This window comes from Pleurodeles waltl, chromosome 12 (genome assembly GCF_031143425.1).
Source record: "Pleurodeles waltl isolate 20211129_DDA chromosome 12, aPleWal1.hap1.20221129, whole genome shotgun sequence".
Classification (NCBI taxonomy): domain Eukaryota; kingdom Metazoa; phylum Chordata; class Amphibia; order Caudata; family Salamandridae; genus Pleurodeles; species Pleurodeles waltl.
The window spans coordinates 237,454,980-237,478,149 of record NC_090451.1 but is presented as its reverse complement, the minus strand read 5'-3'; the positions used below and the strand labels follow the sequence as shown (position 1 = coordinate 237,478,149).

At 44.4% G+C, this 23,170-nt stretch overlaps 1 protein-coding gene across 1 annotated transcript in view; it reads left to right on the top strand.

Annotated features, from left to right (window-relative positions):
* Positions 1-23,170, top strand: part of IST1 (IST1 factor associated with ESCRT-III) — a 138,359-nt gene that overhangs the window by 3,544 nt on the left and 111,645 nt on the right. Inside the window, exon 2 of the mRNA XM_069216798.1 lies at positions 19,904-20,003. Within this exon, the coding sequence (XP_069072899.1) occupies positions 19,916-20,003 (88 nt within the window). The 5' untranslated portion in view covers positions 19,904-19,915. The remainder of the gene's footprint in view (positions 1-19,903; positions 20,004-23,170) is intronic.

The following is a 23,170-nucleotide window of genomic DNA, read 5'->3' as shown; positions in this document are numbered from 1 at the left end:
ATATGTGTTCAGTTTGGTTCTTACCAGCTTTTGGACACTGTTTTAATGACTACTGGGTGATTTGGTACCTTGAGATGCTCTACAAGCAAGGTTCATTCTACAGATTTTCTTTTCTTCTTGGTCAGGGTCTGCTCATGTCTAGCCACTGGTTCCTAGGCTTGTCAGATGTTTTTCAGTGATGCAGTTGTAGATCCTAGCTAGATGTTCAAACATTTACAGTCTACTGCCTTACGTGGCCAGTGTTTAAGTGCAGGAACCAATTGATCAAATAATTATGCTTTCACAGGGAGTCAGCACAAGAATCCCGAGTGGTGACCTTGTGACGTCCAGATAGTGCTTGGCAGAGCATAAAGTGGGCAGCTGATGAAGATGATCTCTGTGAGCGCCAGACATGCTTTTGTACTCAGCCAACTGTTCTCTGTCAGAGCCCAAACTGTTGGGTTAGACAAGAGCCTTACCCCGTTGTTTCCTGTATTGACTGACTTCATCCATGCTAACCCTTCTTGGCTCCTACACTCCAGTGACCAGTCTCTGAACAGGGGCAGTCTCAGCAGTTACTTTAGGTTTTAGGTGGATTTTAATGGACCCATGCTTCAGTGTGTAAATTTATTCTGTGGGACAGTCTTAGGATCTTCTTTCTGAGATATTTGGGGAACAACGCACACTGCTGTTTCTAGCTTTATCATGTACAATGTTCATTTGTGATGTAATAGTTCTTATTTTAGGAACTCCCTTTTTTTTTTTTTTTTTTTTTTTTTTTAGCTCCTCAGACGCCTGTGGGAGAACGATTAAGGCATCATGAAATTATAACTCCGTAGTGAAAGAGATCCAAGGAAATAGTCCAGTTCTGTCTGATTAAAATTTGCAAATACTGTTTGTGGAGAGCCAAAGGGTCAGAGGAGTGACATCTTGCCACCTCGTATCAGGCGTATCTGCACAGAACATCTACAGCCTGGTTCGCCTCATCCAACCAGAGCTAGGCACAGCCACCAGTCTCAGTGGTGATTTAGTGTTTCCTGATTGATTAAGAAAAGTGTAGCAGATTTTGCAGGCCATCACGTGCTTTACAATATACAAACTCAAAGATGTTCAGGAGAAATGCCAACTGGTGTCGGCTCTACTCTAACCGTTCTGTATACTTGAGGGAATCTTGAATTGCTGCTACACCGTGTAGCTATTTTTTGATCTGTTAACTACCTGTCTTTTCTTTGTTTTGGAAGATGCTGTCCTTGATGGACTTGTGTTGTGTTTTATTGAAGCAAGTTACAGAATTGTTACTATGCAAATCCAAAACGATTCTCTGTCACTTCTCTTTTTGAAATTGGTTATGCCTGTCTTTTGTCGTGATTTCCACCCTGCATGAGAGTATTATTAACATGGTTATGTATAGTGTTTTTAAGAGGGCAGAGTCAGTTTGACTTCTGTGCTCTTTGTCGTGCCTTTAAGCTGGTCCACGTTTGCCGACAATCTGCTGCATTTGTAGGAATGACATAGAGACAGCTTTAGTTGCCTCCAGCCTCCTGATTTAAAAAAAATACATAGCTTGGCTGTAAGTCCTTCACACATTGATCTTTTATTAATGTACAATCGAGGTATATATGATTTACTCATGCTTACCTTTCGAAATCTTTATTGTGACTTGCATCAGCGGCATAAAATATTTCAGATGGCACATATTATACACCTAGTTGGAAATGTAGAGCATGGCGTCGTTGAGCAGAGAACAGGCTCTAAACCCATGGCATGGCAAGGGTGTTGATGTGGTGACTGGAAGGTAGCAACAGAGGTTAGAGTTACAGCGGAAGCTCGAGTACTCGAGCCGCCTCGTGAGCAGGTAAGGGTGGGACCGGAATGAGGTACAAACCTACGTCTCAGCTGAGCAGGTGACAGGTGTGGAACGAGGAAGTGTGTGGCCAAAAAAAAAGCAAACGTTTGCTTTTTATTACTCTTTACAGTCAGCCAGAGGCGAGTCTCGACTATCATTCCTTAATAAATGTAAACTGCCCCAGTTTTTGTGTTTGCAACACTGTTTAGCACTATTATTTTGTGCGCCTTTTCTTAATATGTGTACATTTTTATCTTATAAAGAGGTATTGATCAGAAGAAGATCAGCGTGAAATGAGATAAGGAAACCTGTATGGGGTTCATGAGTCCAGACTGGAGAAAGATACGTTTTGGGTGGAGGAACGTGGCAGTGTGCCTAACAGGACAGCAGTGTTCTGTGGGAGCGAGTGTAGATTTTTACTAGTCGGTGAATCAAAAATGTAGGTCTTTGTTAAAGACATGCAGTAAAGTAGTCCCTTTATTTCCACTTGCGGCACAAAAGATTTCAAATGGCACACAGACAACTACTTGGACATCTAGAGCATTCATTGCTTATGCAGAGCACAGGCTTTCTTTGCTGCATGATAACCATTAAATGGAGGTGAGGTTGACGACAGTTCTTTAGTGGGCCATGCTCGGGCAAAGATGGCATTAAGCACATTAGTTGAAAACTTCGATGGATGGACTCTTGTATTCAGTTCAGAGATGGCTTGCCACAAAGTGCTCTGGAGTAAGTAATCAATCACTCACACTAAAACATCAAGGTTTTGTACTGGACGAAAGACATACCTCATCTTTAATGACTAATGAGTCCTAATACAGATATATATATCTATATATATATATATATGTATATATATATATATATATACTTTTTATTTACATCGAGGCAAGTGTACACAGCATACATCAGTGTTTATCGAGTGAGATGAAAGACGCAGCATTCATGACAAGTTTCGAGTGGAGGTCCCCCCCCCCCCCCCCGGGTCCCCCTGCTCCTCCTGCTCCTCCCCCACATCTAAACCCCAAAAGATGAACTGAAGGAGAGTTTATCAGATTAGTCATTGTGCGCAAAAGAGGGAGTGTCGCATAGGTTACCTCTATAGGTATTCCAAGTTATTGCTGTTGTTGGTCCGCAAATGTGCTGTGATCTAGGGGACTGTAGGAAACTGTCTCTCTATATAGTGCACTAAAACGAAGTACGTTGTGCAGAGAGACCAGTGGATCCCCAAAGGTTTGCAGAGGCAGAAATAGATAGGTCTGGTGCTCTTTTTGCAGTAGTGTGGACGAGCAGTTAGGCTTATCAAGGAGTTGTGTTAAGCATTTGTTGTACTCACAGAGGCAATAAATGAGGCACACAAACAATACATCCAAAACTGTAGGAAGGTAGCCTCTTTCCTGCCTTGTTACCCCCACTTTTGGCCTGTTTGTGAGTATGTCAGGGAGTTTTTACTGTCTCACTGGGATCCTGCTAGTCGGGGCCCAGTGCTCATAGTGAAAACCCTATGTTGTCAATATGTTTGATATGTGTCACTGGGATCCTGCTAGCCAGGACCCAAGTGCTCATAAGTTTGTGGCCTATATGTGTTCCCTGTGTGGTGCCTAACTGTATCACTGAGGCTCTGCTAACCAGAACCTCAGTGTTTATGCTGTCTCTGCTTTTAAAATTGTCACTGCAGGCTAGTGACTAATTTTACTAATTCTCATTAGCACACTGGAACACCCTTATAATTCCTTGGTATATGGTACCTAGGTACCCAGGGTATTGGGGTTCCAGGAGATCCCTGTGGGCTGCAGCATTTATTTTGCCACCCATAGGGAGCTCAGACAATTCTTACACAGGCCTGCCACTGCAGCCTGAGTGAAATAACGCCCACGTTATTTCAAAGCCATTTTTCACTGCACATAAGTAACTTATAAGTCACCTAAATGTATAACCCTCACTTGGTGAAGGTTAGGTGCCAATTTACTTAGTGTGTGGGCACCCTGGCTCTAGCCAAGGTGCCCCCCACATTGTTCAGGGCAAATTTCCGAACTTTGTGAGTGCGGGACACCATTACACGCATGCACTACACATAGGTCACTACCTATGTGTAGCGTCACAATGGTAACTCCGAACATGGCCATGTAACAAGTCTAGGATCATGGAATTGTCACCCCAATACCATTCTGGTATTGGGGGGACAATTCCATGCATCCCCGGGTCTCTAGCACAGAACCCGGGTACTGCCAAACTGCCTTTCTGGGGTTTCCACTGCAGCTGCTGCTGCCAACCCCTCAGACAGGTTTGTGTCCCCCTGGGGTCTGGGCAACCCAGGAAGGCAGAACAAAGGATTTCCTCTGAGAGAGGGTGTTACACCCTCTCCCTTTGGAAATAGGTGTGAAGGGCTGGGGAGGAGTAGCCTCCCCCAGCATCTGGAAATGCTTTGAAGGGCACAGATGGTGCCCATCTCTGCATAAGCCAGTCTACACCGGTTCAGGGATCCCCCAGCCCTCCTCTGGCGCGAAACTGGACAAAGAAAAGGGGAGTGACTACTCCCCTGACCAGTACCTCCCAGGGGAGGTGCCCAGAGCTCCTCCAGTGTGTCCCAAACCTCTGCCATCTTGGATTAAGAGGTGTTGGGGCACAATGGACTGCTCTGAGTGGCCAGTGTCAGCAGGTGATGTCAGAGACCCCCGATAGGTGCTTACCTCTTTCAGTAGCCAAGCCTCCTTTCTTAGTAGCCAAACCTCCTTTTCTGGCTATTTAGGGTCTCTCCTCTGGGCTATTCATCAGATAACGAATGCAAGAGCTCACTAGAGTTCCTCTGCATTTCCCTCTTCGACTTCTGCCAAGGATTGACTGCTGACTGCTCCAGGACGCCTGCAAAACTGCAACAAAGTAGCAAGATGACTACCAGCAACATTGTAGCGCCTCATCCTGCCGGCTTTCTCTACTGTTTCCTGGTGGTGCATGCTCTGAGGGCTGTCTGCCTTCACCCTGCACTGGAAGCCAAGAAGAAATCTCCTGTGGGTCGACGGAATCTTCCACCTGCCAACACAGGCATCACCGGTCCTCTGGGTCCTCTCTCATCCTGACGAGCGTGGTCCCTGGAACTCAGGAGCTGGGTCCAAGTGTCTCCCACAGTCCAGTGGCCCTTCTGTCCAAATTGGGTTGAGGTAAGTCCTTGCCTCCCCACGCCAGACAGTAATCCTGTGTACTGCGTGTTCTGCAGCTGCTCTGGCTTCTGTGCACTTTTCGAGGACTTCCTTTGTGCACAGCCTAGCCTGGGTCCCCAGCACTCCGTCCTGCATTGCCCAACTCGCTGAGTTGGACTCCGATGTCGTGGGACCCTCCTTTGTGACTCTGTGTCGACCGCTGTCCTCAGATATTCTAAGTGCCCGTTCCGATACTTCTGCGGGTGCTGCCGGCTTCTGCGGGAGCTCTCTGCGTTGCTGAGTGCCACCTCAGTCTCCTCCTCCAAGGGGCGACATCCTGGTCCCCAGCAGCACCCAAAATCATCAACCGCGACTCTTGCAGCTAGCAAGGCTTTTTTGCGGTATTTTTGCGGTAACACCTCTGCAACCTCCAGCACGCCGTGGGACATATTCCACCCAAAGGAGAAGTTCCTAGCCCTTTACGTTGTTGCAGAATCTTCGGCTTCTTCCAACTGGAGGCAGCCCTTTTGCACCTTTATCTGGGGTTTGGTGGGCTCCTGCCGCCCCCCCTTGGACACTTTTGTGACTCTTGGACTTGGTCCCTTTCCTTTACAGGTCCTCAGGTCCAGGAATCCGTCTTCAGTGTTTTGCTGGTGCTTGTGGTTATTGCAGAATCCGCTATCTCAACTATACTGTCTTTCTGGGGTAGTAGGGTAACTTTAATCCTACTTTTCAGGGTCTTGGGGTGGGATATTTTGGACACTCTTGCTGTTTTCTCACAGTCCCAGCGACCCTCTACTACCTCCCATAGGTCTGGGGTCCATTCGTGATTCGCATTCCTCTTTTGGAGTATATGGTTTGTGTTGCCCCTAGACCAATGTCTACCTATTGCATCCAATTGTGATTCTACATTGTTTGCACTACTTTTCTTACTGTTACCTACCTGTCTTGGGTTTGTGTACATATAATTTGTGTATATTACTTACCTCCTAAGTGAGGGTATCCTCTGAGATACTTTTGGCATATTGTCACTAAAATAAAGTACCTTTATTTTTTATAACTCTTGAGTATTGTGTTTTCTTATGATATTGTGCTATATGATATAAGTGGTATCGTAGGAGCTTTGCATGTCTCCTAGTTCACCCTAAGCTGCTTTGCCATAGCTACCTCTAACAGCCTAAGCTGCTAGAAACACCTCTATTCTACTAATAAGGGATAACTGGACCTGGCACAAGGTGTAAGTGCCACTAGGTACCCACTACAAGCCAGGCCAGCCTCCTACAAAAACTGATTTAGAAAAATAACATTTGCTTTTATATATGCGTTGAACCAAAGAACTTTGTTATAAGGTAAGCAGTTTTTATATTAAAAATACTTTGCTGTTTCAAAAATCGATTCAGTGCAATTTTTAGAGTCTTCAGTGTTAACTTACGGGAGATAAACAAGAATGTAGTTTCACAGGTAAGTACAGGACTTACAGTTCCAGTCTTCAGGGTTTTAGACTAGCACCCGGCACGGTTCAGATTGGTTCCTAGAGTGCACCCGCAGCAGCACAGGAGCAGCTGGGTGCAGAGGTCGGAGTAAGTGCCAAATTTTAATCAATGGAGACTGGGAGGGGGATGAAGATGCGCTGCTCCCAGGTAAGTACAAGCAGTGTCAGAGGTTGGTCTCCGGGGGTTGAGGCAAGCACAAGGGGTGGGGGGGGGGGGCACAGGGCAGCACCAAACTCACACTCTCAGTGGCATAGGGGCAGCCGGGTGCAGAATGCCAACAGAGAGTCAGGTGCCCAGTGCTGTCCAATGGAGAAGGGGGTATTCGCTGAAGCGCTGCTTACAGGTGAGTAAAGCGGGGTCAAGGGTTGATCTCTTTGAGTTGAGGTAAGTACAAGGCAGCACCAGACTTACACCCTCAGTAGCACAGGGGTGTCCAGGTGCAGAGTGCCAACACAGCTCTGGGTGGCCAGTGTTATTAATGGAGGAGATGATTTTCAGAAACAGAATGCAGGCTCTGGCCACAAGGCTGGGAGAGGTCAACCCACAGCTGACCAGGTAATCTGAGATTCCAGGGGTTGCAGGGACATCAGCTGTCCAGCTTCCCAAGGCCAGTCGCGGTCGGGGCAGTCCTCAGGATTAGGCTGCAGGCATTTCTGTGGAGTCCGACAGGGGTCAGCCCACAGTGGACTCTTGGTCAGTAGTGCTGGGGAATCTTCACTGGACTGGTTGTCCACTTAAGCTCGGGCCAGGGGAGTCAGGTGCTGAGGTGCAGAGGTGGTTCCAGGCGGCAGTTTCGCAGTTCCTTCTTCTTTTTAGAGGTGGTTTCTTTTGGACAGGTCCTCTGTTCACGGAAGTTCTTCTTTTCTGTTGAAGGCAGGCAGACCTGTGGAGGTCGCTGGGCTGCAGGACAAGTTGTCATCTTGTGCAGGTTTTTTGAAGGCTGGAGACAGACCGGTAGGCCTGGAGCCAAGTCAGTGGATGTCTTCAATCTTTTCTGCTGGTGCGACTTCGTGGTGTCTGGCTCTTCTTAGGTTGACAGGAATCTGATTGTCAGGGTTGCCCCCTAAATACTGTATTTATGGGTGTTACAGGGAGTGCCAGGTGGTAGCCAATGGGCTACTCACCTTGAGGGCGACAGCACCTTTCCTATGACCACTTGCTTTGGGAAGTGGGCAAAACCCTAACCCTATTGGCCTAATTCCTTCCATGCAAGATGGCGGAATTTAAAAAGTAGTGTCCACGTCAGCTCATCCACCCTAGAGGTGGAGCTGGCATGAAGTGGGCACTCCTCCTAGTTTACCTTCCAGTCCTGCTGCCAAAAGTGGGGTCAGGAACTGGGGTTTGGCGTCCTCCACCATTTGAAGAGGTCTGGGTTGCATTTTAAAGGTAGCAGGCCTTTGAAGCTCCCCACTCTGGAATGTCCATCCTGCCTGGGAGAAGAGGTCACACCTCTGCCCAGTGCAGGCCTTTGGTCTGAGCCCTCAAGAGCACTCTTTCTCACTTTAGAGGACCAGAACTCTGTCTTAAGGTGGCTGTACTGGTTTTGACTAGTCAGTGCCTACAATAGGAGTGCCCTCCAAGTGAGTTAATAAATCCATCACTGGATTCAGTGAGGGTTCATTAATACGAAATGTTTGATACCAAAAATCCCTATTGTCAGTGAAGCCATCATGTAGCTGGGGAACCCATAATGACCATTGTCCAGCACATGTACTTAAAAATGGCTTCACTGTTCACTTACTATGTCTGAGAATTGACAAAGACATAGAAGGCGCATATCAGCTCATGCAGGTATGTCCTCACATGTAATATAATGCACCATGCCTTTAGGGCTGGAAGGCCTGCTACAAGGGTGACTTGCATATATTGCATGCAGTGCAAAGGGGGCAGGGCACCCAGGCTGTGTGCCATATTGTGTTTTCATTTTGGTCTGCACCAAGACACACAGCCCACAAAAGCAGTACTGTGTGCACTTAGTGAGGGACTGCCTGAGGGTGGCACATTAAGTGACTGCAGCCTTCAGGGAACTTGCTTTGGTACCCCATGTCCAGGTACCAGGGGGACCATTTACTCAGGACTTACAGTGGCAACTAAAGGTTTTCCAGTTGGGGAAAAACAACTATGCAGTTTTAGGGAAAGCGATCTGGCACTAGGGACCTGTTTAGCAGGGACCCGGGGCACTTTCATTTGAATTTGTACCAGAAACCAGGAAAGAAGTGTGTGTGGGGGGGGTGACCATGTCAAAAGAGGCACTTTCCTACAGGGACCCATAGATAGCTCTCAAGTAGTTTACCTGTTGCCTTTGACATCTATCCATGTAGTAAGCGGGTTCATCCTGGGGAGTATGTATCCAGTAATTTATGGTAGTAAGTTGTGATGCCCAGTGGTGTTTATGGATGTCTGGAAGGGCATTCCCCACCATCGTACTATTCTTTAGTCAGTTTGGTCAGTGCTATTGTCGCTAACCCCCCCCCCCCCCATAATAGTCCTAAGCTTGCTGTCTATAGGGTAGTAGTAGCTTGGGAGGGGGGGCGAGGTAGAATATATTCTGCAGGACACCTTTGAAAAGAGTGGCTCTCCCCAATCGTGACAATGGGAGAGTTCTCCAGTGCTGAACATTTTGTTTAACTGGGACAAAAGGGGGAGCAAGTTGCAGCAATAGAAGTGTGTTGTCAGTGGTTATGAAGCCATCAGTCACTATTTGTGCTTCACAGTCAAGAGGCAGTCTGGGCTCCTTCCCTCTGAGAACATAGATGGTGGATTTTGCCCAGTTTATTGTGTATCCAGAATACTGTCTAAATTTGGTCACTAAATGCATTATTCAGTCAAGGATACCAGAGGGGGGATCTGCTGTGTATAGTAGGATATGGTCAGAGCAGAGTGATATTCTGTTCTCCCACTGTGCAGTCCAACGGAGACCCTGGATCAGGGGATCCAGTCTCACCGAAGCTGCCAGAGGCTCCAGGGCAAAAAGGAGAAAGAATAGTGGACACCCCTGTCTAGTGCCACGTCAAAGGGTGATCGGTCGGGATCTTGTACCATTCACCACTACTTAGGCCAGTAAAGATGTGTAGAGGAGGTGCACCCAAGCTATGAATTGAGGACCAAAACCCATTCTCTCCAATACCGCAAATAGATATGGCCACTCTACAGTGTCGTAAGCCATATGGGCATCGGGTGATAGAACTATTGCTTCTTCCTGAATCGTGTCAGTGTGGCCGAGGACACTGTGTAGTCTGCAAAGGTTGAGCACTGTGTTACGGTCTGGCATGAAGCCATATTGGTCTGGGTGGATTAGTTTGTGGATTATTGGGCCAAGTCAGGAGGCAGATATCTTTGCTAGTATTTTCTCTTCAACACTGAGGAGAGAAGTGGGTCGATAGGAACTACAGTCACATTTAGGCTTTTAATCTTTGTGAATGATCACTGTTGAGGATAGGCGTTGGTCTAGTGTGAGTACCCTTTGTTTTTGGCTTTCCACGTTGTAGTGCTTTCCTCTTATCTAGTTTCTAAGCACTAACATAACACAACAGAAATGCACTTCTGAGGTCAAAGAAGACTTTTATTGTTGTTAATTCTTCCCCAACCACAATATTTTATGTATGACGAATTAGTAGCTTTCAAGTCCGCGTTAATCAAACAAAATATATCAGTTTGCAATATACACAGCAGGTTATATTTATAAGATATTGAATGCAAAACAAATACTTCACCGTGTGGGAACTATCTACAGCTTCATCTTTCTAAGGTCTGCAAGCTGATGACCCCTGTCAGCCGCGAGAAAGAGAGATTCATCTACCCACACGGGATTGCTGGCAGCCTGCGCCAAGCTCCAGCACGAGGTCCGGCAGATTCGAATCTGACTCTCTGCAGCCTGTTACATTCGTTACAAAGGTGTGCCCCCTCCTCTCAGACCTGGGAAACTGAGCAAGCCTTTTGGAGACTGGCCAGGTCTCCAAGACTACTCCTGTTCCCAAGCTCAAGCAGAGAGAACAACACCCATGTACTCTCTCTTATCATGTCTAGTCTACTGTGAGAAAAACATCTTGGTTCTCTTGTGCAAAAACACAGCTTGGAAAAATACAGCTTGGATTCTCAACTGCAATGTCTAACTCCACGTTAAAGGCAATAGGCAGCTAACCTAGATATCAAATGCAATGTCTAGTGTCATGTCAAAGCCAATAAGCATCTAAGCTGAATACAAAATGAAATGTCTTATATCATGTCAAAGCCCATAGGCAGCTGAGCTGAATACAACATGCAATGTATAATATCATGTCAAAGCCAATAGGCAGCGGAGCTGAATATCATGTCAAAGCCAATAGGCAGTTAAGCTGAATACAAAATGCAATGTCTAATATCATGTCAAAGCCAATAGGCAGCGGAGCTGAATACAAAATGTAATATATGATATCATGTCAAAGCCAATAGGCAGAATATCTAATAGCATGTCAAAGTCAATAGGCAGCTAAATTGAATACAGAAAGTAATGGCTAATGCCATGTCAAAGCCCATAGGTGGCTCAACTGAACAAAACATACCATGTGCTACTGGTGAACATTGAGCAACTAATATGCGCAGTGGTGAAACACAAAGTCATTGGTCAAAACAAACTTTATCAAATGGCAGTACATTCCGCCCTTTGACCAATGAATTTTTGTTTCACATATCTCTTGTTTCAAACAAAAACAAAAAACATCAGCACAAAAAAAAAAACATTATATTTGAATGATCAAAGCAATCCCTGTAAAGCAATAGAAGTGAATTAACACATTGATTTCATAACCTTTCACATCAGATACATCTATACAGAAAAGACTGGGCAATTTTTATACTCTGAGTGAGTCTCTAATTCAACAGTGTTAGCAATTTGATGTGGCATGAGTTCTGCTCATGTAAAGGTGCACGGTCCACCTGAAAGGTTTGCTGGAAGATAAGCAAAAGTCAGAGTTCCATACGAGAGGGAAAAAAAAAAAAACACAGAATGCAATCAAACAAGTTGAACTTGAACTGAAGGCGCAGTTTGCGCAAAATGGATCCATGGTGCTGGCACTTTACTCAGCCAGGTTCAGGTTGGGGGTTCGGTCCCTTCCCCGACCCCACACGCACACACCGGAAGGGGGACCACACAGCACACTCGGGGACAGTGGCGAAACGTGGTAGGATCTGCAAAAGAAACAAGTATGACTTTTCTTGCAAATAACATTTTTCATTTAAACTGCACCCTTTCTCTTTCTTTCCCTGTTTTATTATCAGGAGGACGTTTTTGGGGCCCTTTGTTATATTTTCTGCAGGTTTTGGAGGATCACTTGGGGCTTCAGCCCACACATCAGCACTGAGGTTTTTATCTGCTGCACCACAGCTTCCCTTTTCTTGCACTGTCAGAAGGGCTGGGGCAGACTCCTTCTTTACCAAACCTCCATTCACTGCACTTTTGCCAATTTGGGCCATTCTGTCTCCAATTTGTATGAATAAATCAGATTCTTTTCTAGGTATCAGCATAATTTCGATTTTTCCTTGGTAATTTGCAGCAATCACTCTCCCTAAAACCTGATCAATTTGCCATTTCTGTTCTGGTAACTTTCCTCTCCCCAACTGCTCTGTGACTGCTTGCATGACAAATTGCTTTTGTGCGTATATGCACAGTTTTTATCAAATCTAGGGAAATGTGCATCTCTGCCCACCTGTAAGTGGCTTTTTCTCTCAGCTGTTCACATTTCTGGGGCACCCACTTAGCCATCCCCACTAAGGCAGAATTCTGGGTGAACACTTCTCTCTCTGAATTTTTCTCATTAACATCTGCAAGGTAATTGAACCAGTTAGGTGCTAAAACATTAGCAATGGACCAAAAATCAGCGTAAAAATGACACATCTCACGTAGCTCTTGCTTTAAAATCTGACACACATTATACAACGCTGTTCCTTCTACGGTGCCAGAAAACAACATTTCAGTCAATGAATCATTAGTAAAACAAACATGCTTTTTATCTTCAGTAGACACGAATTCAAATGGTGCACACAATTTCACCGGTAATTCTTTTACCTGTGGTACTCTAGCCCTGTCTTGCAAGTACCAGATCCATTGTATGATTCTAGCTAGGGGCACTATTTTCTTTCCTTGTTCTTGATTTACATGTACATAAGTATTTCCTTCTTGCACTGCGCAGAAACCTAAAGTCTGCATTATTTCATTTGCCAAATCACAAGCGCGCAGCTGCATATAATTTTTCACAGTGACCATATACAAAAGTGTTAGGATTTCACTCAAATGAGGGCTATTCTTTTTCCAAAAATCAAACAAGCTAATGAAAGTCGGCTCTTTCTCTAAAATCTTTCGTTTTACTTGTGCATTTTGCAACGGTAACTCGTAAATCACATTCTGGTCTCTCTCGTCCATGTTATCAGTTAAGGAATGCATTTTGTCTGCCAAAAACCCTGGCTCACACGAAAACTCAGTGCAGCTCGGAGCTGTCTTAACCCCCTCATTACTGGAATGGGACAAGAAAGATTCTTCAAAAACAGCCCTTTTATAACTTTCAGTCGGGCTAATTTGCTCACGTAAATTCCTATTTTCATGTTCCAACTTCCTGCATTTCTCTGTAAGCAGATAAAGGTATCCAGACCTTTCTGTCATCATTACTTCCAAAACACACGTTTTCTACATATGTACAAGCATTATCAGGCATTTTAGCTACACATGCATTTTCTTCTGTAATTCCCCAAACAGAAAACAATTCACAGTTTTTCTTAGCACCATCAGGCAGTTCATCAACACATGTATTCTCAGACATGGTCTGCCGTGCTACTGTGATTCTCCAAACAGAAAACAATTTCTGTAATTCTCCAAACAACAAAAAAAACAATTACACTTTTAAAGTGTGCACTTAGAAATCTACCAACTCGTCAACACCCTCTTAATCACCTCTTAATGACCGACCCCACGACTCCTGGTACCAATTGTAGTGCTTTCCTCTTATCTAGTTTCTAAGCACTAACATAACACAACAGAAATGCACTTCTGAGGTCAAAGAAGACTTTTATTGTTGTTAATTCTTCCCCAACCACAATATTTTATGTATGACGAATTAGTAGCTTTCAAGTCTGCGTTAATCAAACAAAATATATCAGTTTGCAATATACACAGCAGGTTATATTTATAAGATATTGAATGCAAAGCAAAACAAATACTTCACCGTGTGGGAACTATCTACAGCTTCATCTTTCTAAGGTCTGCAAGCTGATGACCCCTGTCAGCCGCGAGAAAGAGAGATTCATCTACCCACACGGGATTGCTGGCAGCCTGCGCCAAGCTCCAGCACGAGGTCCGGCAGATTCAAATCTGACTCTCTGCAGCCTGTTACATTCGTTACAAAGGTGTGCCCCCTCCTCTCAGACCTGGGAAACTGAGCAAGCCTTTTGGAGACTGGCCAGGTCTCCAAGACTACTCCTGTTCCCAAGCTCAAGCAGAGAGAACAACACCCATGTACTCTCTCTTATCATGTCTAGTCTACTGTGAGAAAAACATCTTGGTTCTCTTGTGCAAAAACACAGCTTGGAAAAATACAGCTTGGATTCTCAACTGCAATGTCTAACTCCACGTTAAAGGCAATAGGCAGCTAACCTAGATATCAAATGCAATGTCTAGTGTCATGTCAAAGCCAATAAGCATCTAAGCTGAATACAAAATGCAATATCTTAAATCATGTCAAAGCCCATAGGCAGCTGAGCTGAATACAACATGCAATGTATAATATCATGTCAAAGCCAATAGGCAGCGGAGCTGAATATCATGTCAAAGCCAATAGGCAGTTAAGCTGAATACAAAATGCAATGTCTAATATCATGTCAAAGCCAATAGGCAGCGGAGCTGAATACAAAATGTAATATATGATATCATGTCAAAGCCAATAGGCAGAATATCTAATAGCATGTCAAAGTCAATAGGCAGCTAAATTGAATACAGAAAGTAATGGCTAATGCCATGTCAAAGCCCATAGGCGGCTCAACTGAACAAAACATACCATGTGCTACTGGTGAACATTGAGCAACTAATATGCGCAGTGGTGAAACACAAAGTCATTGGTCAAAACAAACTTTATCAAATGGCAGTACACACGTACATCTTTTTCAGGTGGGGGCTAGTCTTATGACTGTTAGCTTATACAACTCTACTGGGATCCCATTGGTGCCTAGTGTGCTTTGCCCGATTTCAAGTCCCTGATTGATCCCACTATCTCCTCCTCTGAAATCTCCCACTCCAGAGATTTCCTGTCATCTATGGGTAGGTTTGGGAAGAAGACATCTGCCAGTAGGGCTGCAGGTTCTTCTTCAGTAGTGGTGACACCTGGGGAGTTGAGTCTAGTATAATACTGTGTGAAGGCCTCTGCTATTTCTGCTCTGTCACTGACTGAATCCTCAAATTCTGTTTGGATGACTTTCACCCATCTATCTGCAACTTTCCTCCTGTCCAGACAGGCCAAGAGTTTCCCATTTGTGTCTCCCATTTCATAAAGGCAATGTTGTACTGCTCTGTAGGGAGCTTTGGGTTCTTCTTGCGCTATATCATGGTATTCTCACTGTTTAAGGGCTAGATCGGAGTCTTTCTGCTCTAGTATGGTGGTCTCTAGTGTCTGTTTTTGCCACTCGAGTGTCTCTAGTCTGCCCCTTTTTTCTGTCTTTTGCCCCACTATCAGGAAAAAACCCACCCCTTTGATACCTGCCTTGTAGGCTTCCTATACCGTTCCATAGCCTCCACCGTGGCCTCCCGGAAATTTGACATCTTAAGGTACCAAGGGTTCAAGGTAATGTATTCACTGCATTGTTTCTCACCCAATGAAGTAGTCGTTGCAGGAGAGACTACCGTGTACACTAGAGTGGAATGCATAATAGTGTGAAGTCAGATTGAGAGTACGCTACACATCCTTTAGCCCATGGGCTTAGAGGAAGTCGGCAAATGGCCTGCCAGTAGGGTTGATGTTTTTGTGGGGTGGCAGTCTGTTGTAGTTTAATGTCACGCTAAAGTCTCCCACAATTATCAGGTCTCCTAATGGGAGTTTGTGCGGCAGGGTGGTCAAAGCCGGGAGTGTGTAGTCATGTAGTCGAGGTGGAATATATGTGGAGAGTGTATTGATGAGTGCTCCCTCCCAGCACTCTGAGAGAGCTACATATTGTCCCTTCTTGTCTGGTTCTACCTGCTGGACGGACAGTGGGAGAGATTTTCTCACTATGATACCCACCCCCCTGGAGGTGGTGGTATACCCTGCGTGTTCAATCATTTTGTAAACCCATCAATCGAGAGCGAGACATGAGTTGCCCAGGAGGTAGGTCTCCTGCAGGAGGACCACGTCTGGGGAGTGTGTTTTTTTTTGTATTGAGGAATTATACCTCGCTTGAGTCTGTCTCCTAGACTATTAACATTCCAGGTGAGAATGTGTAGCGTAGCTGCGTTTACTTGGGCAGGCATAGGGAAATGCAGTCTGTCTGTGCTGTACAGGGAGGGGATGGTATGTGGCTGCCTGTGGAAGGAGCCCACTCTACTGTGGCATAGGAACAGTATGCCTGTGTGTTTGCACGAAGCAGAGTGTACCCTCCTTGGTATGAACTGCAGTATAACACAAATAACATTCCCTATGTAACAAATTCCCCCCACCCTGCATAACTGCAATGCAGACTTAAAACTTCCCACCACCCCAACTGTGCAGAGCACCTGTTGCCCAAACAAAACATTAAACTTATAGGGAAGCATGACGGTGCCCGAGGGCTCCAATCTAATCCCCAAACAAGAATGGTATTACCAAGTTAATTGTCAAAGATCTGCTGCCACAATGTCTCTGTGACATCATAGGCAAGGCAGTAAATGGGGGTAGTCTGGCATTTTTCAGGATGGTGCGCCCTTGGATCTGCACCATACTTGTGTTTTCAATCTGCAGGTTCAAACCAGTCTTTCTGCGTTGTCTGGATTCGTTCCTGGTGGGGAAGATGATCATCAGGTCTTGAACATGTTTTGTTGTCTTGTGCTCGATTTTCTGGAGTCCTGCTGTGATCCGGTGCCTTCTCCTCAGGATTTTTTAAATCGACCACAATGTTTCATCTCGCCAACTTTCTGCCATCCTTCCAACCAGACCCAGACCACTTCAGGAATGGAAAAGAAGTGTGTTTTGCTATTGGCCACTGCTCGAAGTTGGGATGGAAACAGCATAGAATATTTGAAGCCCCTTTCTTTGAGGAATTTCTTGACCTCAAGGAAACTGTGTCCTAGCCTTTGTACACACAGAGTGAAGTCAGGGAAGAAAGTGACAGTTGCATTCCCAATGTGGAGCGGTGGAGTGATATGAGCTGTTTGAAGAATAACATTGCAGTCCAGAAAGTTGACCATTTGTGCTATTATGGGCTGGGGTGAGGCCCCGGGTTTAGGTGGGGTGCCTGGTATGCGGTGAGCCCTTTCCACAGAAATATAATTGGAGAGTCCACATGGTTGTAGCTGTTTTAGGATCAGGTCTTCTAAAAAGAGATCAACAGCCAGTCCCTCTTTTTTCCCAGAATGCCAGTAATGTGGCTATTGTTTCTTCATGAGCACTCCTCTAGATCGTCGAGTTTCTCCTCAAGTGCTTCAGTGGTGCTTTTGAGCACTCTAACTTTCTCCTTGAGAGTGGCAGATTCCTCCTTTAGTGTCATCAAGGTTGTTTCTGTTTCCTTCTCTCTATCCCCCAAATTATGGATATCTAGTCTCATGAGCATTACTTCCATCAAGACCATGTCGATTTTCATTTAGAGAGAGCCAGAGACATTTTGTATGGCTGAGAGTATGTCCTTTAGTGTAAGATTGTAGTTGTCTGGGGAGCTGGGTTAGTCAGAGTGCAGTTTGTTTGCTGCAGGGGTCCCCATACTGTCTTTGGGCTGGGTGAACCTGTATAATTTTGTCTGGTGCCCTCCTTTCACACTTTTACTTCCCGTCATGGCTGCTTTTTGAGTAGTTCAGTTGTTTGTGTCAAAAGTGGGATGGTAGAATGGTGCACTCCTGAAGACTGGCATTTAACGAGGGTCTCTTTGGTGAGTCGCTAGTGGTAAAAATGTCCTGTGCTGAAAGTGAGTACGCAGAGAGGAAGTAGTCAGTGTGTGGCCCTGCTTTGGGTTTTTCAGGTAACTTTAGACGGTCGTTTGTGGGAGAGGTAGCGTCTTCTGCCTCAGGATTCCTCTATAGTGCCAGTAATCGGTTGAGAGTTTTCCAGCAGGAAGGGGAAAGTTGGAGCGGGCATATGTCCCTATGGCGGGCCCTGGTTAAGTTGTGAAGGCTTTGGAAGGATTGCAGAGTTTCCAAGGCGGCTGAAATCACTTAACAGCTGGTAACAATGAAATATGGAAAGACCGCTTATGGCCATAGATCGGCTGTAGTGAAGTCCCTCATTTAAAGTTGGAGGCCCAGGTAGGGAAGCCCTGCGTGTCTCCTGGGCCCTGTTGTGAACTGCCAGGTCTTCAAACTTGTTCGCGTGCACACAGCCCCACCCACCGCAGGGCACGCCTTGCCCATGACTTAGCTTAAAGGAGTGGCGGCGATGCTGCTTCAGGCCTCACTGGGAATTGAGCCAGTGCTCAGGTAGGCCACGATGGGCCATCCAAAGTGGTCACGTTCAGGCAAGGGGCGCCTCCCGGTGGCACAGAGGTGCTGCTGCCCATGCCAGAGTTGCTGTTGGGTGAGGGGGTGTCCGCAGATAATGACTCTTGCTGGGTGGCGGGGCCGAACAGCACTCTGCCTCGGAGCAGGAGATCGGTGTGCCAGCCCAAATCACTCAGGTGAGGCCCCAGCTTCTGGTGAATGCGGTAGGCATCACAACACTGCGCTGCCACCGAATGTCGTCTGGTGGCATGCAATCATCACTTTGGATCCCCAGAGACAACCGACATAGGGGAATGTTGTGTCTGGCTGCAGGGTGGATAATGAAGCGGTTGGATGGGGGATTAGGTAAGGTGGCCGCCAGAGCTCGTTTCCTAGGCAGCCCTTATGATCATCCTCTCATATTAGTGACCCAACTTCCACATGAACAGCACTGCCAACTCTGCACAGGTTCATTAGGCACCCAAAGCCATCCAGATTTGCACTTTAACAAATTCTGTGGAGATGTGTGGTGTGGTTAGAACTATTTCTTTCTCAGAAGACTTTACCAACTAATACTTTGAAGATTGAACACTTATTCCCGTCAATCAACCAGCTTGTCCTTCGGCATGACTCCTATTCAACCATTCCAATGTTTCTTCCATTGAACCTCTCCTTATGTACCTTCCAAAGCACAATGAGGCAACTGAAAAACCAGGTATAGCATTTATCAAAAGTTTAAATAAAGGTAATTTAAGGCTTATGAAATATAGTGGAGGTAAGGCATTTAAGAGGTGTAGCCAAAAGAGGCGTGCTTACTAAGTGGCCTTAGGGGTGTTGAAAATTGCAAGCTGGGCAGATGTTTTTGGGTTCTGGTCTTGTATTTAGATCAAATCAGAGACATTTGGATGTTTAGTAGGCCAGGTTTCCTTTTTTCCTAGGGGGTAGAGTAGGATGGCCATTTCATGCCATTTTAATTTATTTGTCTGTAAGATTTCCTTTCAGATGAACATGTAGACATGTCCCTTTGCCCCTGGAAATTTATATTCACAAATTGGAATTTCATTAAAAAACTTATTACCAAGTAAACATGAATATTGTAATTACCAAGTACCTCTACTCTTATTGAGACATAGAAGTGAATAATTCTGTCATAACAATTTAAATTCCTGGCACACTGACCATATCCCATGGTACAGTGACTAGAATGTTCCCTTCCATAGGGAATCCAACATCCTGACAAAGGTATGTGTATTCATGGCACAGTAATCAGACTTATCTGGCATAGGACGATGTATTTAATCACATGATACAATGATAGGCTTGTTTTCTGTCACAATATCTTTGTTTTTTTGCACAGTGGTAGCTGTGATCTCTGACATAGTAGTCGGTGTGTTCACTGTTTTAATTGTGGGTCTTCTCAGTGGCATGATGGCGGGCTTCCTCTGTTGCATATTGATCACCATTCTTTGGGATGCAGCAGTTGATTTATCTCATTGCACACTGATGGAAGAACTCTCTTGCACATTTGAGGGGCACATTCTCTCTAGCATGTTAAGTAAAAAATATCACCTTCCAAGGAACCTTGTCTACCCAAAGACCTGTGTCTATGTTAAGCACAACAAAACATATACACCTATTGACTGCATGTAATGCAGTTGTGGGTTGAAGTAATGATTACTTAATTGCACATTCAAGACTACTATCAAGTGTTTTCTGCTTTTTAAGTCTGGTGGACATTCTTTTGTTCATTCTAGTTTTGTAAACCAATGCATAATGCCCCTTCATGTTACAGGATTCATTAGTAAATGTTTACAAGTATTGTACATTAATCATCCTGTTTTGTGTCTCTTTTTAGGAGACTTACACAATGCTTGGCTCAGGATTTAAGGCTGAGCGCCTTCGTGTCAACCTGCGCCTTGTAATCAACCGCCTGAAGCTGCTTGAGAAGAAAAAAAGTGAGTATGGAAAGAGGGTATAAAATTATACTGAGTATCATGTGCTAACTGATGTGGGACATGTAATGTTTGAGAATTTGGGGTTGGGTTTGGAAACCTAACCCTAAAATCAGGTGTTGTAAAAGGAGGAAAACTGCTTCGGACTTGAAAAGCTACATAGATCTGTCTTCCCCTGTAACTTATGGTTGTACACATTGCCTTTTTAAAGAGCAGTTGTTCTAACTTCTTTTTCAGCACTGTCTATCGTTACTGAGGAAGAGGTCAGCTTTGACTACATTAAAACTATATTTTCAGATTTCTTGGAAGATGAGACTTTTTTTTGTTTTCCAGTTATCATATTTTTTTTGTTTAATCTGTAGATGGCCCTTGCACTGTGTCAGTAGAGACAACGACTACCTCTGGGGATGGGTGTAGATGCAATTTCACATGCCTATTTTTATTTTGTATTTTTGAGTGGGCGACCCGCTCCTGAGAACTTCAGACCTAAGTACTGAGTTGACCCACTCATCCTGTGGCTGACCTTGTACTCCTATTTGCTTAATTTTGTGGGCAACAATAGTAAACATATGCACATAGGCAATATCTTCTAGGTCTCCTCAATAATCTGTGAAAGTCTTTTCGTTTGCACTGACTCCATACCCTTAACTGCAGTTCATAAGTAAGGCTTTTGCTAGTTGGTAAATAAAGAACCACTATAAAAGTCTTTGGGGGCAAAGCACAGGCCCAAAAGGGGCTAGAATCCTTTACTTTTTTGTGTTAATCCCTATCGTTACTATACTACATTTCCTTCAGATAATCTAAGACATTGCTATGAATTAAAGGTGTTACTCGCATAATATACTGACTTTGTTATATGTGATTATAGTGTTGCACTGTGTCTGATTTTCAACCTGCTAAGTAAGTATAAACTATGACCTAGCAACTATTTAGAGGGGCAAGCATGCAAAGGAAGTAGCTGGAGTCTGATAGTGCCAGATGCCATGCAATGCCAGTGATTAAACAACAGAACCCTCCATCAATGGTATTTGGGAACCACTGTCCCCAGGAAATCAGGCTGAATTAAAAGGATGATAGAGTGCTGATGCAATTGTAGTCCTCATTTGTGGGCTGGAAGCCCTACGCTTATTGTGAGGGTTCCCTTGATGTCTTAGGTGAGCATTCAGGAGTATATGGAAACTAAGGACATCAGGTGATTTTGTATACTGATGTTAAGAACAGAGATCCCGGGTGTTCTTTGAGAAGACTTAAATGTTTAAGGTTGTTGCATTTGTGTCTTGGCAAGGAGAAATGCTAGTCATCCTTCTTGTGGCCTCTTGCTATTCTTGGATTAAATTGTCCATCTGCTTTCTTGATAGGGAGATCTTGATAGCTGACTAATGGTTCCTCATTGCCAGTATAGCAATTTATCATCAAGAATAATCGAATACCCACCCAACCTGTACTGACTTGGAACGTGTTTTCACCATGAGAGGGGACCAAGTTCCTATTCTGAAAAGAAGATGATTTGGGCCAACTAACACTATGCCACTACAATTCTAGATGTGAGAATAATGGCATATTAATGTCTTTCACTGGTCCCCAGTGGTTTCAAAATTGAGTTTATAATTCAGTAATGGTAAGGAATTTTATTAGATTAGATTGGTGACTTTTGTGAATAGGTGTTTAAGGAGCTAATAATATGTTATTTGCTTATGTAAGATCTGTACTCTGTTAAAACTGAAAGCTAAAGATGTAGTGCCATTTTGGCAGACCGTGTGGAGATTCATGTCTCATTGTTTCCCTATCACAAAGAAAGTCAGCCTCAAAATGAGATTGTTTCATAGCGCCAACTCAGTTTCTGAAACTGTAGAATGACTCCTGCACAGCAGATTATCTTTTAATGAAGAAAATACTGGATGTGTGCTTTCGACCCTCATGGCAACAGCTTCCAAATTCTTATCAAATTAGAGCCCGAAAATATTTTGAGGTACAGTTTAGGCCAAAGTCCATTGCAGAGTTTCCCTCTGAGCTCCTTTCAGCTTGTAAGATGTTTACTAATCTCTTAACAGTAGTCATACTGCATATGTGTCCACACTCACATAACTTGGTCATATTGATATTCTGACCATAACATGCCAGACTTATTAAATGTTGCAGAGGAGAAGTGAGCATCCGAAGTCTACAACTGACTTTGGTACATTGAGACTTTGTAACCAAGTAAGATTCCAGTTGCAACTCCAATTTACTTTCTTGTTTGTGCTAGACACAAGATTGGAAAACACATACTTCTTTCAGAGGAGAAGCTTCAATCAATTTTTCAGAAAATGAAGGAATTTAAGGTCTCGTGTTTTTTATTTTAATCATTAAATTCTTAGTAACAAATGAAACAGTAGTTCACACTTGCTCTGTCCAGCTCTAAGCATCCAAATAAATTGCATAATCTTTTCAAAATAATATCAACACTAGAAGGGCCTCATAGCTGTTGCTTAGACTGTCACAAGAATCACAAAAAGGGAAGACAGAAGCTTCAAGGAAAACCTATGTAAGAGGACAAAGCATTTCACCTCTTCCTAAAGCCCAATCTTTCTTGTTCGAGTTCAGAATTCCCATTCCCCCCTCAGAACCAAGCCCTCAAAACAGAATACTTGTCCAATGGAGAGGCAATTAGACAGACTTCACCATTAGGTTCTTTTATGAGACCTTAGCTGACTTGGCCTGTGAAAAGGTGTGCAGTTTCACTTCATTTTCACAGAGTATCTATACTATGAAGCTGTGAGACCACTTGCCACAATCGCTTTCAAGCTCTCGCTTGATCTATAGTAGCAATTGTTTTCCTGCCTGAAAACAGGTTCAGTTCTGTGAAAACAGGAGATGTCTACACTCCCGTATTGCTACCTTTTTCTTATCACTGCAGATAGTACAGTGTCTCTCTATTTCACTGAGTATACCTCTAGTATCACAGCCCCCAGTCTTACTCCAGCGCTCTTTATCAACTTGCTCTGGATAACTTGTTTGCTCTCGTCCACAGGTGAGCGTCTGATATTTCATGCATGATCTCCCTGAATATCTCAGCTATCAAATCCTTGGACATAATATGAGCCTGGTAAACAATACATTTATGCGGTTCCAAAACCTGAGGTTCACCAAACCACACAATTTGTGCCCTCAAAAGTGTGTTAGGTGGTCGC